The 18,269-nt window shown below is 39.5% G+C and overlaps 1 protein-coding gene across 2 annotated transcripts in view; it reads right to left on the bottom strand.

Annotated features, from left to right (window-relative positions):
* RGSL1 (regulator of G protein signaling like 1) overlaps positions 1–18,269 on the bottom strand; it is a 118,745-nt gene that overhangs the window by 72,160 nt on the left and 28,316 nt on the right. For both annotated transcript variants that reach the window (XM_016429993.2, XM_007480919.2), the window contains exons 7-11: positions 16,412–17,442; positions 13,969–14,031; positions 13,276–13,510; positions 12,729–12,839; positions 12,007–12,118 (exon numbers count right to left, since the gene is read on the bottom strand). In XM_016429993.2, coding sequence (XP_016285479.1) covers positions 12,007–12,118; positions 12,729–12,839; positions 13,276–13,510; positions 13,969–14,031; positions 16,412–17,442 — 1,552 coding nt within the window. The remainder of the gene's footprint in view (positions 1–12,006; positions 12,119–12,728; positions 12,840–13,275; positions 13,511–13,968; positions 14,032–16,411; positions 17,443–18,269) is intronic.

Raw genomic sequence — 18,269 nt, 5'->3', positions numbered from 1 at the left:
CTATTTTGTTTGTTTTTTCAAAATACCAGCTTCTAGTCTTATTTATTAGTTCAATAGTTCTATCACTTTCTATTTTATTAATTTCTCCCTTAATTTTTAGGATCTTTAATTCGGTTTTCTTCTAGGGATTTTTAATTTGTTCGCTTTCAAGTTTTTGGATTAGCATGTCCAAATCATTGACCTCTGCCCTCCCTAATTTGTTAATATATGAACTCACAGATATAAATTTTCCCCTGAGTACTGCTTTGGCTGCATCCCATAGATTTTGAAAGGATGTCTCATTATTGTCATTTTCTTCAATGAAATTATTGTATCTATGATTTTTTCTCTAACTGATTTTGGAGAATCATATTGTTTAATTTCCAATTAATTTTTGATTTGGCTCTCCATGTACCCTTACTGATCGAAATTTTTATTGCCTTATGGTCTGAAAAGGTTGCATTTATTATAATTGGCAATCTTGAAGGAGAAGAGTCTATATATGTTATCTGGTGAATGCAGGAAAGTGTGAAAGAGGACCAACAAGGATTATAAGAAGCTCAAATAGCAAAGGATAGAGCTAGATGACCTTAAAAAAATAAGGTCCTTCCAACTCCAGAATTCTCTGATTCTCTGAATGTGTCTTATAATAAAAAAAAAAATAGAAAAATCAGAAAAATATTAGGGGAAGTGAGCCTAGAATTGGGGTTGGGAATAAGAAAAGTAGTATTTAAAATGGGCAAGAAGGAAGTAGACATGAATGAATCTCAGGAATCAATAGCATTATGAGAGAAGAAAATATTTGGTGAATAAACCAATTTTGATGGACTAGTATTAGTTTTTGTGAGAGTTGGTGTTCTGAAGTAAATAGAGCTTATGTAGGCATCACAAGAGAAAGGGACACTAGAATACAGATGTAGAGTATGATGACTGTCAGCACTACCATCAATAACAAACATTTATTGAGCAGCTTCTGTAGGAAAGCATAGTACACTGTGCTGTGTATTATTTTCTTTTTTGGGCTAGATCTCTGACTTAATCATTGTAGGGGAATCCTGATGTACAAACTTCCTCTACCAATATACCATAGAAACTTCATTGGTAACATATTGTCTTCAAGAGTTGCCTAGGACACAGAGAAGTTGAGTTTTGCCCAGAGTCACATAGCTAGTGTTTGCCAGATGCGGAACTATGTATAATTGTCATAAAATTCTAGATTTATAAAAAAATTTTCTTGTTTGAGAGTAATTCTAGGATAAGAAACTTGCTATATCCCCTAACCAAGAAATTGAACTGTTTGGATGAGGCACCATGGAGATGTCTGCAGAAACATCACACTGTACCAAAAGATCCAGAATAAACTTTGGGATGTAGTGAAATTGAACTGTGGGGGGTTGAACACATTTATTTTGAATGCACACTCTTATGCCAAAGGGGACTGCCCCCTAATTGGCTTTTAGTCAATGTGCCTAGCACACACTAGTTTGCATTCTCTCTCTTCTATTTCCCACAGATATCTAACCATTGTAGTTTCCTCTTAGAAAGTGCAATATTGTATGCCCCTGTAGTTAGAAGATTTTTAGGGATATAAGATGATTATGTCAAATGATCTATTGGGGAAACTATTCTACCAAAGGATCACAGAGGGATTGTGAAGATGGGATTAACTCTTCCCTCACTTACTTTTAAATTTAATCACCAAAAGCATATACACCCTGCTTAATACTTAAGTTGGGGAGGTCCTGCAACCCACATGCTAAAGTGGGTAACAACTTGGAAATGACTGACTTCCCCCTAGGCAGTCCTAAGCAATTACATGGTAATTAGTCCCCATAAAGTGGAGGAAGGGACAGGAAGTGGTGTGGAAAAAGCATTATAAAAACCCTCAAATTCCTGTCCAAACACACTTTTCTCCTTCAAAATTGGCCTTGGATGAGCTCTGATTTGGGCCCTTGGACTGCTTCTGGTAAGACTGCTCTTGGACTTTCCCTTTGGACTACATCATGGGTGAGTGAAAATACTGATGTCTTTCCTGGCTTTTGGAGAGATTAATTGCCAGAGGAGGCCCCATGGTTATCCACCCCTTGCTAAAGAGCCCTCTGGCTGAAGGTCCTCAGGTGGAGGGTTAACAAGCGAGCGCTGCCTGGTTTGAACTGGGCCAGACTAATTATCTTGTGTGGTAGGATAGATACCTTCTCTACCCTCTTTCACATTTCTCTACTTTACTCCCTCTCTCTATTTTGTAAATAAAGCTGCTAAATAGTCATTTGATTTGAGATATATTAATTTCAGTAACCACATTCTCTTACATTTAGTCCAACCCTAATTTTTAACCCTTACAACTACAGCCTAGTTTTTCTAGTCTCCAAGGAAAGCTTTTATCCACTATTTCATGCTGCCTTTCACTGAGATTCAATTGTTTAAGATACTACACATATAGCTTTGGGCCACTTTCTATGTGTGTGTGTGTGTTGTGTATGTGCACATGCCTGTGTATTCTTTACCTGAGGGGGAGATGAGGAAATAAGTATAAAATGATTTCTAATTAAAAATATAATGTAGTGTCTACAACGCACCAAATGAATGGGTACAGATAGTTCCAGAAGAGTTTGGAGGAGGAAGAGATCACAGAATACTAGGACAGTCAAAGAAACTTTCATGGAGGAATTAAGACTTAAACTGGGTCTTGAAGAAGTGATAATATGGCATATTACAACTGTACAAGAACCCCACAGGTCATCTAGCCCAATATACATTATAATAAGAATCCACTCACAGTATCTTCAATGTATGATTATAGGGACTCCAGTAAAAGAACTCCAATAATGGAAAAATGCATTATATCCTAATGTTGTCCACACCACTTTCAAACAGTGTTAATTGTTAGGAAGTTTTATCTTAAAATTGACCTCTTACAATTTTCACTAATTACTACTATTTCTGCAGAACAAGTGTAAATCCCTTTCCATGTGACAGCTTACCTTGTTAAATCTTCTTCAAGATACGCATCCCTACTTCCTTCAATTAATCTTTGAATGTCATGGATCACCATTTTCTGGAGGTGTACAAATTGGTCAGTTTGCTTCCTAGAATTTAGCACAAATAATTGAATCCAGGACTCCAAGTGTGGTCTGGCCAAGGCACTATAGGTGGAATTTAGATAAGCTGAGTAGAAAGAAAGGCCACCGGGGGAAGGAGAAAAACAAAAATAGAAGCAGAAATGCAATGCTCATTTGGAGAACAGTGAATAAATCAATGAAACTAGGGAAGAGAAGTATTAGATTGGGTTGGAGAGATATGGCTAAATCCAGATTGTTGAAGACTGTTCCAATTAGGAAGTTTGGGCTTTATTTTGTAGACAGATAGGAAATCACTGAAGGTGTTTAAGAAAGAAGATTTCTTGTACAACAGAAACATTTTGGGAAGATTATCCACAGAAATGAAAGTGAGGACTTTGGAAGAGAAAGGAAGATATTTAAAGTGAACTAAGATGATGACAGCGAATGGGATTTGGTTTTCTGGACTATGATTTAAGGCATTAAAATGAAGGATACTTGACTATGAAATAATTGTGTGGAAAGAACACAGGATTTAGAAGTCAAAGGACCTGAGTTTGAATCTTGGCTCTCCTACTTTTTGACCTTAGGAAGTCCCTTATGCTCTCTGGCCTTCAACTTCCCCATCTCCAAAATAATCAAATTGGCCTAGATGATCTCTAGGTTCTCCCAAATATCAATCTATGATCCTCATTTATAATTGCACTACTAAATCTGATGAAGTCCAGAAAAATAAAGGTATTTCCTTGGATATTTGATTAGATCAATATAAGTTTTAAACTGGTAATGTCATGAACAAGGAAAAAAATGGCTCAGATACAACTTCTAAACCTGATTAGGTACCATGAAAAAGGACAGCTATGTCTGTCTGTCTGTCTGTCTGTCTGTCTGTCTCTCTCTTTCTCTCTCTCTCTCTCTTCCACACACACACACACACACACACACACACACACACACACACACACACACACACACACACGCATTCTCTCTAACATACTCTTTCTCTCAAGAAGAGAATAGAGATTGAACTCCTTGCTTCAAATTTCAATATAACAATGCACAGAATGTGACTAGTCTTTATTTTATTTCTTATGTTTGCTGAGGACATATAATTCAGGACTAGATTCAAAACAACAACAACAACAAAAAGAATAGTGTTAGGGAAAGCTAAAGCTCCTAATAGGCTAAGGTTTTTGAAAAGTCCTAAAGGCAACAGAAAGGACTTATAAGGTTAAAAAAAAAAAGCTGTTGGAATGGAGAACAAAGGAGGAACAGCCTCAGTGCTCAGGGCCTTTGAAAGACTATTTCCTTCTTTTTTAAGAAGTAGTTTCCCAGGGCAGCAAGGTGGTACAATGGAGAATTCTGAGCCTGGAGTTAGGAAGGCCTTTAGGTTAGTCAAATTCCAATTCAGAGAGTTAGTAGCTCTGTGACCCTGGGCTAGTCACTTAACCTCTGACTAGATCAGTTTTCTAACCTGTGAAATTGGGATAATAATAGCATCAACTATTTTGTTGTGTTGTGAACATCAAAAGAGTTAATGTTGGTAAAGCACTACATAGCCCACTGCCTGGCACATGGTAGATACTTAATAAGTTCTTGTCTCTTCCTCCTTTCTGTGGACTGAGTTGGGAATAAGTTAAGTCAACAATCTAGGACTTTATGGACCTATGCCTCTGAGTTACCCACCCCACGCACCCCTATCCCTACCAGAGACAAACAGGGTTCCTATCAGAAATTCCTACTTTCTTAGTTCACATGCACTATTTCCCTAGGCTTCAAATCTTTCAGGAAGAAACACGAGAGAGCTCCATAAACTCTCGATGAAGGAGAAGAACGCCCCAAACACAGGGAGTAGAGGCTTCTGGGACCTGTCCCTTGAGTGTGCTTCTGGAACAAATTCCTGATGCTCACTGCCCTGCTTTCCCCTACCACTACCACCATGAAATGATTGGTAACAGCTGGAGGCAGGGGATTGTTCCAGTGACTGTTCTGGGGTCTGTATGGTGGCACTTCTCAGATTGTTGTCACCAATGGGGCAAAGCTTTGCTGTCCTCATGTGTGGCTGTTCTTCCCTCCACTGATGAGTCAATATAGGAGCAAGGTTGCCTGTATGTCCTGGGACTGATCATCTCAGACTACAGACAAAGCAAAAGACATAATAATGATGGATGACCTTGAAAAAGGCAGACTTGCCCAGCTTCTGTTTTAGTTAGATCTATGAACTCCTTGAAAGAGCACTGGACCTAGCATCATGAGAGCCATCTTTCATTCTCAGCTGTGATGTGCCTTTCTTCTAAAATGACTTATCATTTACCCTGTATAGAGCTTGGGTACACAGAGTTATTTATATATGTTTCCCTTTTTAGAATGTGAGCTCCTTGAGGGCAGGGACCATAGTTCTACCTTCCTTTGTATCCCCAGAGCTTAGCACAGTGCCTGGCACATAGTAAGAGTCTAACAAATTCTTCTTGATTTGGGGGTACCAGAAAAGTCATTCAACTTTATGGAGTACCAGTTTTCTTGGGGACAAGAATAAGAGTGCTTATTTCATAGGCTTGTGGTGAGGTAAGTAGTTTGAAATCCTTCAGATGCTATATAAGTGGAAGTTGTTATTATCTTCTGTAAAGAAGAATGATCTTTAATTTGGAAAAGATAAAACAAATAAATGAGAGAATTGAAACTGAAGATAAGTGAGGAGATCATATAGGAATGCTTAACTGCACTAAGCTGGTTGGCCTGGACCAGATGAATTCAATTCTAGAGCACCTAAATAATAAGTTGCATTTATATATATTATATATTATATAGCCTTAGGTTTTGCAAGTGACTTCATCACCTATATCATCTCACTTGATTTTCACAACAATTCCACTAGGAAGGTACTGTGTATCCATAGCCCTTAGGTCAGTGCCTGGCACATAGTAGGCACTTCATATTCATTGGATGGAATCCAATTACTATAGGTATTATTTCCATTTCTTTTATATAGAGAGAAACTGATGCTCAGAAAGGTTAAATGTTTAGCTACATGGTCAACAGCTTGTAGATGGTCAGAGACAGGATTCAGGACCTAGTTCTTGAGCCGATGCTGTGAATTTTAAAATCTCCATCTTGCTTGGTCTAGCACCCAAAAATTGTGCACACCCACACTACATGGGCATGTGCTAGTCAATGACAAATCAGAAATAACTAACTGCCCACCTGGGCTGTCCTAAGCCAAGCTTGAGCCACCATTGGCACTTGTGAGGCACAGGAAGTGATGAAGAAAGGAGCCTCTGGAATTCGCTCACTTCCTGTGGACAGGGCTAGACGCTTGAGCAAGGTGAAGGTCAGCAGACAGCTTCCCTTCAGATCGGTCACGTGAGTCAAGAACTGATTCCTTCTCTATCTTGGCCTTTTGGGCCTAAACTCCCTCTGGCTCCCTGCCAGAGGTTGAGTAACCCCTTTCCCTTTTTCTCCTCTCTACTTCTCTCCCTCTCCCTTTTTCTTACTCCCATTGTGATCAAAACCACCATAAATTCCATTCTGACTTGAGTGTTTCATTTGAGGAATTTCATAAGTAAATTCCTTGGCAGCCATAGTTTTAATATTATAACAGCCTTCAAAGATGATATTTTCACTACAATAATTGGCAGACCATGTAGGTTTATTGAACCTCAATAAATTTCCTGAATTTCCTTGCCTTTTCACCCCACTTCCTCCTCACTCATTCAGTCCTTTTACCAGCTAACTCGGCTTAAAGACACAGCTGCCAGAACAGGTGAGTATAAAACACCTTTTCTCTCTTTTCTTTTCTCCTTATTTTAAATTGGGGTCAGCAGATTTTTTCATTTCCTCCTCCCTTTAATTTTAAGGGGACAGCTCAGTGGATTGAGAGCCAGGCCAGGCTTATCTAATCAACTGATTAGCAGCGAGGAAACTCTGGAAAAGGGAGCTCCTAACCCTGCAACAAAAACAGCTGAGTACATCTAGGGAGCCAACTTAAAACCCATTTTCCTGTTTTCCTGGCCTTTCTAGTCTTAAAAATTTAAGTGGGCTTTGCTCAAGGAAGATAGGACATGGTCCTAGCAGTTTTAGCCTGAGGGCTAAAGAAAATTGCTGGGACCCTCCCATATACACCCTTTGTAAAAGAAGGAGTTTTAGCTCTACCCTTTGTTTACAGCCTATTCACTCCTAATCAGCCCTTTTTTTATACAGCCTCTGCCTCCCGCATAAGGCTTTGTTTGGTTTCCTCTAATTGTGACCCCTCCCAGAAGCTTAATAAAGAGAATTTACAACAGAATAGGCCCTTGGCAGTAGACAGTAAGGAGAGCCACCTACTGACAAGAAGAAAAAGTTACAGGCAACTTAGTAATTGACTTAACAAAAAATTTTTTAAAAAGAATAAAAGAAGAAAGAAGAAAAAAAATAAATTGCAAAGTTTAAATTCTTTTTGAGAAGAATTTTAGGTAAAGAAACATGAAACTTCTCTGAATCCAGAAACTGACTGTTGGAGAAGCCACCAAGAAGAAGCCTCCAGACCACAAGCTGCACAAAAATGAACTTTGGGTGTAGTTGATTGAACATTTATTTGTATGTATACTTTCATGCCAAAGGGGACTGCCCCCTAACTGGCTTTTTGTCAATGCATTCAGCAATTATTGGTTTTATTCTTTTTTTTTCTTTTTCTCTTATCCTCAAATTATTGTAATCTTTAAATTGATTATGTTTTTATGATCCTTTGGGGAAGTCCTTTTTCCCAGAGGATCAAATGGGGGAAATGTAAAACTGAGATTTGAAATCTGGACTCCATTCCCCAGGAGTCCTTGCTAGCTCCCAGAATGCCCTCTAATCTCACTGAATTCTCACCTGGGAGGAGAGCAAAATTTTATTTAAAGGGTCTTCCCCTAGGCGGGGCTCTCTTCCTGTCTCCGCTGGCAAACAGATGCGCCTCATGATGTGAGTGGAAATTTTGGGTGGGCCTCATGGCCCACCTGGCATGTGCCTTTTCTTACTTGTATATTCTGTAATCCTTAATTTTTAATAAACCTCATAAAAATATAATACTCCTTGTAGAGATAAACTAATTTCTACCTGTCTCAGTCTCCCCTAAATTTTAATCTTTACAATGACAAGTCCAAGACTCTCCCCATTTTACCACACCACCTCTGAAATGATGTGCATTTTACTGCTATCTGGGATCTTTTGAGAAACAAGGAGGAGGAGAGAGGCCCCAGAGGACCAGAGGTGAGAAAAGGTTTAAATTTTTGACAAATAGAAAGCAGATTCTAAAACCATAAGCCTTTGTATTAATCTCTCCCAACAACAACCAAAAACAATAGATAAGTAGAGTTTTTGAACAATTAGAAAGGAAAGGAATAAATATAAGCAAAATGCTTTTGCCAAGAAGAAACAAAAAGAAGGCATACCAGATTAACCTGACTTTAAGGTTGGGTTTGAACCAGGCTCATATGGGACCTAATTGTTAAAATTTCTGCATGAGCATTTACACTTCAGAAATCAGCAAGTGCTACCAATTAGATCTCAGGAAGAACCAGTTCAAATCTATTCTCAGATGTGTTATCCTTCCTAAGCTGTGTTACCTTGGGCAAGTCATTTAACCTCTGATTACCTGACTAAAATCCACTAGATCCAATGGAGAAGGAAATGACAACCTATCCCAGTATCATTACCAGGAAAACTCCATAAACAGCTTTGGTCAACGGAGTCCTGAAGACTGAACGACTAAACAACAATAACCAATCAGAGTTGACTTATTGACTTAAGTGATGGAGAAAATGATAATAAATGTATATTAAGCTAAAAAAAATGTGTTAGCTATAGAGAGCTAGTTGTTAAATATTTACCAGTATACCACTGCCCAATTTCTTCTTTTTAAATGACCTTAGTAGATCACTGGGTCAGCAAAATACCATTGACGTGGTATAGTCTACCTGGATTTCAAACATGGCATTTCGACAAAGTCTTTCATTATAGCTTCATGGATAAAAGGGAGGGAAAATTATCACCTGGTTGAAAGTGCTGCTAAAGATCATTCAGACTGGTGAAATGAAAAAATGCTGTGTTTGATCAGCTAATCAGTGTTAAGTGCAACAATGTTTTTTTTTTTTGAAAGGTTTAGTGAGACTCTTTTTTATCATTGTCACTTCCAAAAATTTTCTCTACACACATCGTTACAAAGAATGACAGTGATTGAAAATAAACATGTCTGATGAAATGTGACTCATAACATACCTAGTCTAAAACCTCCCTAGAGAGAGATGGGAAGTATCTCCCTGGTACTTCTCTGAAATCATGATCAATCATTACATTGATCAGAGTTTTGAAGCCATTCATTATTGTTTTTCCTTTACATCTTTGTGGTCATTGTCTCAATTGTTTTACTACATTTATGTACTTTGGTCTGCATCAGTTCATACAAATCTTCCCAAGTTTCTCTGAATTCTTAATATGTCAGACTTTAACCACAACTACTACTTCTAATACCACCACCACTACTGCTACTTCTACTTCTACTGATAATAATAGTTAACATTTTTATGGCACTTAAAAAGTACTAGGCAGTATGTTAAATGATTTGCAATTACTATCTCATCTGATCCTTGGATACAAATTCTCCTTCTACTATTTACAACTAGTATGACCATGACATTTAACTTGAGTCTCAGTTTTCTCAACACAAAATGGAGATCATCTCTGGAGTACTTGTCTCACAGAGGTATTGTGAGGATCAAATAAGATAGTGTAAATAACCTATTTCATAAAACTTAGAGCTCTATATATGTTACATTACAACTATACAGTGACTAGAATGAATGAATTAATCCATTTTGCAAGCCCTTATTCAATACTTTCCATATGTCAAGCACCATGACACAAGGACACCATGACTAAGGAGAAAAAGACAAAAATGGACAATATTAGAATTCTTCTGCTGTCTGCCCTGGTGAGGATGATCTAGTAATTTGTCTCCTGGAACTTCTTAAGAATTGGTATGGGGAGGGGGCAGCTGGGTAGCTCAGTGGATTGAGAACCAGTCCTAGAGACGGGAGGTCCTAGGTTCAAATCTGGCTTCAGCCACTTCCTAGCTGTGTGACCCTGGGCAAGTCACTTGACCCCCATTGCCTAGCCCTTACCACTCTTCTGCCTTGGAGCCAATACACAGTATTGACTCCAAGACGGAAGGTAAGGGTTTAAAAAAAAAAAAAAGAATTGGTATGGGGGCAGCTGGGTAGCTCAGCAGATTGAGAGCCACGCCTAGAGGCAGGAGGTCCTAGGTTCAAATCTGGCCTCAGACACTTCCCAGCTGTGTGACCCTGGGCAAGTCACTTACCCCCCCCCCCCCCCCATTGCCTAGCCCTTACCACTCTTCTGCCTTGGAACCAATACATAGTATTGGTTCCAAGACAGAAGGTAAGGGTTAAAAAAAAAAGAAATAGTATGTTTCAAAAATGGAATCAATTGCCATAAAAGTTGTCAGTTCCCCATTACCGGAGGTGGCCATCTTTAAACAAAGGATTATGGGGATCTCTTAAATTACACTGCTTCCATTTTGTGTTCTTCCACATCTACTCCTTATTCTATGCTTCCTTGATGGATTCAAGGGAAAATAAACTTCAGGAAAGGAGACTAGTTAGAAGACTATTGCAGTTTTCCAGAGGAGGAATAACAAGGGCCTGGATTAGTGTGAAAACATGGGAAGGGACATAACAGACACTGTGAAAACAAGAAGTTCAGTGACTCATAGGACATGAGAGGCAGGTGAAAGGGGAAAGAATCAGGAATTGATTCTGAGACTTAGAGTTGGACTAGAAGAATGGTGACACCAGTAATACATGCAAAGGTAATTAGCTGAGAAAATAAAAGGAAGTGTCAGAATTCTTGGTGCAAGTATTGTTATCAGACACATTGTTGTTATCAGATCACAGAAGGATCCTTCAGAACTGGAGTCAAGAGAAGTCAGGTCTGGTGAAGTACAGTGTATTGTAAACCTTAAAATTTCTTAGACTTATAAATGTTGGAAATTTCACCATTGGGAAATTTCATACTTGAAAAATTTCCTACTGATAGTCTATTGGAATGTGAACCCCATTGGCATGGGACGGTCATTCTCCTCCTTACTTAAGATTTCTTTAGGACAGAAACCTTTTGCTGAACAATGGAAAGGGCTTTGACCTATGCTTAAGCATAAAACAGGAAGTTCTTTGAGTCATGATTGATTTTAGAATTGATACAATAGAGATACTTGGAATGACCGAACCAGGTCTTGGAACTTCCAATCTCCACCCTGCTCAGAGTAACAGGATTTAGGAAGGGCTGCAGCAAGGGATCAAGATTTAATTATTTGAGAATATGACCTTCAACAGACATGTGCAAAGCCACAGACCTCTGGGCAGTCCTGGGTTAAGCTAGAGCCACCATTGGCACAGGGAAGACATGGACAGTGATTGGTAGATGTGAGAACTGAGGGGAGGGAACTTGGATGGTTTCCTTAAAGATAGAGGGGTCTGAAGACTCAGGGAGGGAGTGGAGGAGTTTGTCTGAGTGGTTGGAGTGTGCTCTGAGAAGCTTGCTCTGAAGGAAGCTGAAGGTGGGGGCCCCTGAGACTGTTTCTCCATTTTGGTCATGTGAGTGATAGGGACTGATCTCTTTCCTTTGCCTCAGCTATCTAAGGGCTTGGGCCTTTTGGCCCAGCCTAAACAGAGGGGGTATTTAAGCCCTATTCCCTTCTCTCTCTCTCTCTCTCTCTCTCTCTCTCTCTCTCTCTCTCTCTCTCTCTCTCTCTCTCTCTCTCTCTCTCTCATACTTTTCTTCCTCCTGTTTGTAATTAAACTCCATAAAAGGTTGACTGCTGATTTGAGTTTTCATTAAGGAATTACATAGCTGAATTCCTTGGCGACCTTAAATTAATATATATCAGTCTTTTAAAGTGATTTCCTTGTCACAGTATGTGGCAAATTCCATTACTTACCTGGGTCTCAGTGAAGGTTTCCTTAAAATAGTGCTTCCCTTCCTGAGGAAGGATAAGGATCGTACACATTGTATTTCAGGTTGGAACTTCTTTTCTGCTTCCACTGACACTCCTAATGGGAAATGCCAAATGTTATGAGATTTTAGAGCTTGAGAATACCTATATTCGTGCAAGAAAGGTTGGCAAGTTTACCTAAATTAGGGTTTGTTCAAAGTAGAATGAGGAGAACTAATGATGAGAGGAGTGAGAGATTAGGGGAGAGCCATGGCACCATCACCAAAGGACAAGAAATCTCCAATGGAAAGGAGGGATACCTGTAGTCACAGAGGAACATGGAAACAAGTAGTACAGGAAACAATTCTATTCTGGAATTCTGTATTCCAATTTGCATTGGGAAAAGGAAGCCTAGCATCCCTAACTTCAAGATGAAGATGGATAAAAGGCTTCACTGTCAATAGCTTTGATGGCTAATTTATGATAATCATAATTCTTAGTTAATCAAGAATATTGAGATACATAGAAAATCTCATGTCTGTGATATATACTCTAGCTAAGGTCAAAATAGAGAAGAGAGGGTATCTTCCCTCAAAGGCCCTGTCTTCAACCAATGTCCCTTTGAAATAAAACATAGCTGTAGCATCAAGCTGATGCTCTTTGAGCTTGGCACTCTCTTCTTCCTGCCTCAGAATTTAAGCCTTATTTCCTGGAATTTAGGTACTTACCTAAATTTATAGGTTTATTCACACAATACTGCTTAAAATCTTCACTCATGATCTCTATAGCCATCTTTGGATACTTCTTACGGAGCTGTTCAAAATTCATTCTCCTTGAGTCTGTTAGAGGAGGAGAGGATTCAGGGGACAGATTGATTACCGATAATGAGTTCAAAAGCTAACTGATGTTGGCCTGGCGAAAATTTTGCATTAAAAACATATAATACATTTAAAACATGATTTCAAGTTGGAATGGGATGTCTACCCACAGGGACCACACATCCAAATTAGAATTAAGGGATAGAGTCCAGAGACCTTCTGGAAATCAAAGCTCTGCTCCTCAGGTACCTAAAGAGATAATTATCAATACAGGGCTAAGGGCCATAGAAAAGACAGTATGATAATTTTGTCATAAGGCCCATTTATGTCTGATCTTATTCAGAAATCACATTAATGTTTTGGTTCACAAGAGGTCTCAGATGATTCCAATATTGTGGCATGACTCCCTCTTTCTCACCTGACTATGGCTCCCAACCAGAAAGACTAATGATTTTACCTTCCCTATACACTGAAGGCTGGAGTTCCAAATGGAGGGATCCTCCTTTTTTTAGGTCTTCTTTAGCTATCATTTGCCAGTGCGTGTCCTGGAGTGTTTCCATGTCTTCCAGGGTGGACAAGGCCTGACACAGCACCATGGATTCCTGTGTCCTCTTACACAATAGAACATATTCCATGTTGTCCAAAGTTTCTTTTGATTTCTTCCTCTTGATTTCACAGGGATTAATTTGAGACTAACAGAAAAAGGGTGAGTTTGCCACAAGCACAAGAGACCAAACAATCAGAGGCAGTTTCTTTCTGGTTCATCCCTCCATTACAATTTGTGTCAAAATTGAGAAGAATAATCCCTCTTTGTATATAAGTTCTCTCTACCTCCACCTTGCCATTGGACCCAATTCCTATAAGAAGTGAAATCTTCCTGGTCTGCAAGTCTGTGGAGGAAAAAAGCTGGGGCTTTGTGTATATGGATGGGAATTATTTTAAAGAAAGAGAGAGCACTTCCTTTTATGCTGGACACCATGACCTGGTATTCATCCCTGAAGCATAAGTATCTCAATCCCTTTTGCTGAAATCACAAAAATATAGAATTCTATGTAGTCGGATAAACAGTCTATGACAGAGCAGCTATTCTCCCTTGCACACTCTCACACTTAGTATCTCCACCCAATGCTAACCCCTTAGTCCCTCCTACCACAAAGATGAGAAACCAATGGTCATCCAAATCAAGGAAGTCATCAAACAGGGAAGCAAGAATCTACAATCCAAGCACAAAATAGGATGTATTAAAACAAGCGTTGCATCTCACACCCTACACCAAGATAAACTCAGAATGGGTGAATGACTTGAATGTAAAGAAGGAAACTATAAGTAAATTAGGTGAACACAGAACATGTCAGATCTTTGGGAAAGGAAAAATTTTAAGAATAAGAAAGTTAGAAAAAATGACAAAATATAAAATGAATAATTTTGATTACATTAAATTAAAAAAGTTTTGTACAAGTAAAACCAATACAACCAAAATTAGAAGGGAAACAACAAATTTGGGAAAAAAATCTTCATAACAAAAACCTCTGACAAAAGTCTAATTACTCAAATTTATAGAGTCAAATCAATTGCGCCAAAAATCAAGCCATTCCCCAATTGATAAATGGGCAAGGGACATGAATAGGTAATTTTCAGATAAAGAAATCAAAACTATTAATAAGTATATGAAAAAGTGTTCTAAATCTCTTATAATCAGAGAAATGCAAATCAAAACAACTCTGAAGTATCACCTCACACCTAGCAGATTGGCTAACATGACAGCAAAGGAAAGTAATGAATGCTGGAGGGGATGTGGCAAAGTGGGGACATTAATTCATTGGTGGTGGGGTTATGAATTGATTTAACCATTCTGGAGGGCAATTTGGAACTATGTCCAAAGGGTGCTAAAAGACTATCTGTTCTTTGACCCAACCACAGCACTACTGGGTTTATACCCTAAAGAGATAATAAGGAAAAAGCCTTGTACAAGAATATTCATAGCTGCACTCTTTGTGGTGGCAAAAAATTGGAAAATGAGGGGATGCCCTTCAATTGGAGAATGACTGAACAAATTGTGGTATACGTTGGTGATGGAATACTATTGAGCTAAAAGGAATAATAAAGTGGAGGAATTCCATGGAGACTGGAATGACCTCCAGGAAGTGATGCAGAGTGAGAGGAGCAGAACCAGGAGAACATTGTACACAGAGACTAATACACTGTGGTACAATTGAATGTAATGGACTTCTCCATTAGTGGCAATGCAGTGATCCTGAACAATTTGGAGGGATTTATGAGAAAGAATGCTATCCACATTCAGAGGAAAAACTGGGAGTAAAAACACCGAAGAAAACCAACTGCTTGATCACATGGGTCAATGGGGATATGATTGGGGATGTAGACTCCAAATGATCACTCTAGTGCAACAACATGAAAATAGGTTTTGATCAAGGACACATGTAAAACCCAGCAGAATTGCACCTCAGCTATGGAAGGGGTTGGGGGAGGGGAGGGAAGGAACACGATTCTCATAACCAGGGGAAAATGTTCTAAATTGACTAATTAAATAAAATAAAACAAGTGTTGCACTCTCTGTCCCTCTAGGCCTTAAGTTCCCCCAGGATAATAACAATAATAGAGATATTTCTATTGTGTGTGACAACTTACAAAGCACTTGACATACATTATCTTGGAGCACTCAGAGCCCTCGATGCTATTTTTGTATTTCTCTTATTATGATCTATTATGTATTGTAAACATTTGTATGTGTGTCTTACCTTTGTTATTAGATGTCCTTTTAGAGATCACATTATTCATGATGTGTCTCACACAGAACCTAGCACAGTGCCATTAACATGGAATGATTTAATAATTGCTTATTGAATTAAATTAAACTGGGACTTGGGAATTTTAACTTAGACCATTGATTTTGTCCTCAGGCTTCTTCAATATTAGTCTGAGGCTACTGGCTCAGATTTGATGCCATATTCTCTAATAAAGTTCAAAATTGTGGACTTCGTCACACCGCAGCTTACCTTTCTTGTTAATAAAAAAAGTTAGTATGGAGTCTGCGATTAGTTCATAGTGGATCAATCAATTGCCTGTCAGACTCATCCTATTATTACCCTCTTCCTTTGTCTTCCTACCTATTCTCTGATCCTGAGATCCCTGTTAGAGATCTTAGAATTGTGGAGCTTAAGTATGGTGTAGGATAGGAAACCCCTTATTCAAACTGCCAAGGCTTTCTGTCAGAGATGGTGAAATATCTTTCTTAGAACTTCTCAGATGAGAGGAATGCCTGATGAAGACCCTATGGCTGACCTAGTTGATGAGAATGTGGCTATACTAGGTGTAGATGGCAAATAACAACTGTTAGGTGGACTCTAGGTGAACTTGCATTTATGTGCTTTCAGAGGAAAGAGAATAAGAGTGATTTGCTGTCCAGTGACCTGGAAGACTCAATCCACCTGGTTTGCTTTAGAAAGTTCATTCAGCCCTGTAGCTCCCTCCTCCACAGTTACAAGGAATTACTATTGTCAGTGTGGTGAGAATCCACACAGAGAATGAGGCTCTTGTCCTCCAGAAGGGTCCCGCATCCTGGCCTAGCCTACCTTGCATATTTCCTTCTGTGCTTTCGGGATCCAGGGGATCACCTCCCCAGAAGGCAACAGCTCTCTCAGATTCCGGATGGTTTGAGGTTTGAGTGGCAGGATGGGGCCATTCTCTTCATTCAGGTAGAGTTCACAGATGCGATTTCCAAGCGTGTGCCGAAATAGCAGATTACCGCCTCTCTTAGCACTGATAGAAATGGTCAGGAAGTTGTCCAGGTCCTTCCAGAGATTTAGGAGGCGGTTTTCCATCTTGTAATGCTTGCTCTTAAGAAAATCTGCAAAAGGGTTCCCTGCATAGGCATCAGCAGTGAAAGCCCAGTGGAGATATTCAAAGGAAAAATTTTTCCGAATCACTTTCTTCAGGGATATCAGGGAGGGCTGATTGATGACAGGGGTGGTAGTACGCAATTTGGCTGTGAATTTCTTCTCATAGACTCCTTCTAGGGTGAAGGGTGCATAAGTTTTGGTGGCCTCTACCTTGGAGTGAAAGGACAGGGAGCTGAGGCTGTCCTTTGACTTTAGCTCTGATAGTGTGTCTTGAAAACGCAATGGTTTCAGGGAGCCCATCCGCACAATGAGTTTTTGTGGCGGAGGGAAGTCATCAGGAGGGAAGTCCTTAAAGCTTTTGTCATGCAATAGGCTTTTTTGGGGAGGCAGAGTATGTATTATGGGCAGTTCAGGCTCAATAGTCCATGTGCCCTGTTCGATGAATTGCCACATGCTCTTCTTGGTTTTCTTGCTACAGTATGGCTTCGAAGTCACATAGAGCCTCTTGACATTCATATCAAGGGGGAGAACATTTGGAAAGGTGGGGATGTCTTCCACTACTTTATGACAGAGGCGATCCTCATATTCTTGTAGCAGAGCCTGGCATTTTTCCTGCTTGGCCATATTGATCTTACAATGCAGGTAGAAGTTTGGGAGCCAATAGCTCTGGATTTTGAACAGAGCTACTTTCTGCATGTGGCTCAGGATCTCCCTTCTGGTAGTGGACTGTTTGGGATGCCACACAGAGAGTTTCAGCAGTGTGCCTGGAAAAGACATAGAGAAACAGAGGGTGAAGGTAGAAATAGATTATGTTTTTCAATGGGGGTGAGGGAGGAACAGGAGAATTTTTATATAGGAGAATTAATGAAAAATTAATTGAAATTAGAATAAAAGATGTAAATACCTGATCATTCTGCTACTCCAAGGCTTATCTTATCTTGTTTGTTCCTTACAACCACCTTGGGAGGAAAGGGGAGGGGATGCAAACTTTGACCTCATTATTCTCATTTAACTGATGGAGAAACTGAACCAGTGAACCAGTAGGAGAGACTATGACTAGAGTTCAGGTCTCTTGAGAACAATGGTGATGGTGATGCCCAGTGTTCTGACTCAGATATAGAATGGAGAGGAGAACACGCTATCCTTGCCTAAACTTACCCAGACTATTGAATGGATTTACACAAATAAAAGAAAAAAAAATCTGAGGAAATGTTGAAGATTATGAAGATTCCGGGTCTTGAGGTCTTTTTGAATGAGGGGCATCCTTAGCTATTGAAAAGACAAGATGACCACAGAGAGGACTTTCCAATCTCTAATGAGGTTTCACTCATCTATGTAAATGGGAGTGGTTGGAGGAATAGGAAGTCCCAATCACAGGAGCTGCTATTAGATTTTGGAATGCCCCTTTAATGAATTTACAATTGAATATGGATGAGTCTGGGAATTCCTTTCAAGCAAAACAATGAAACCACTCGGGTTCCAGGGGAGGAACCTCCAGGGGAGTAGGTGAGGAGACCCAGATCCTCCTAGCTAGCTACTCCACTCTGGACAAAAGTAGCTCATCTCTCCGACTAAGGCAAAGTGCCAACCC

Source organism: Monodelphis domestica, chromosome 2 (assembly GCF_027887165.1).
Source record: "Monodelphis domestica isolate mMonDom1 chromosome 2, mMonDom1.pri, whole genome shotgun sequence".
NCBI lineage: Eukaryota > Metazoa > Chordata > Mammalia > Didelphimorphia > Didelphidae > Monodelphis > Monodelphis domestica.
Note: the sequence above shows the minus strand (reverse complement) of the source record. Positions and strands in the feature narration are given on the sequence as shown.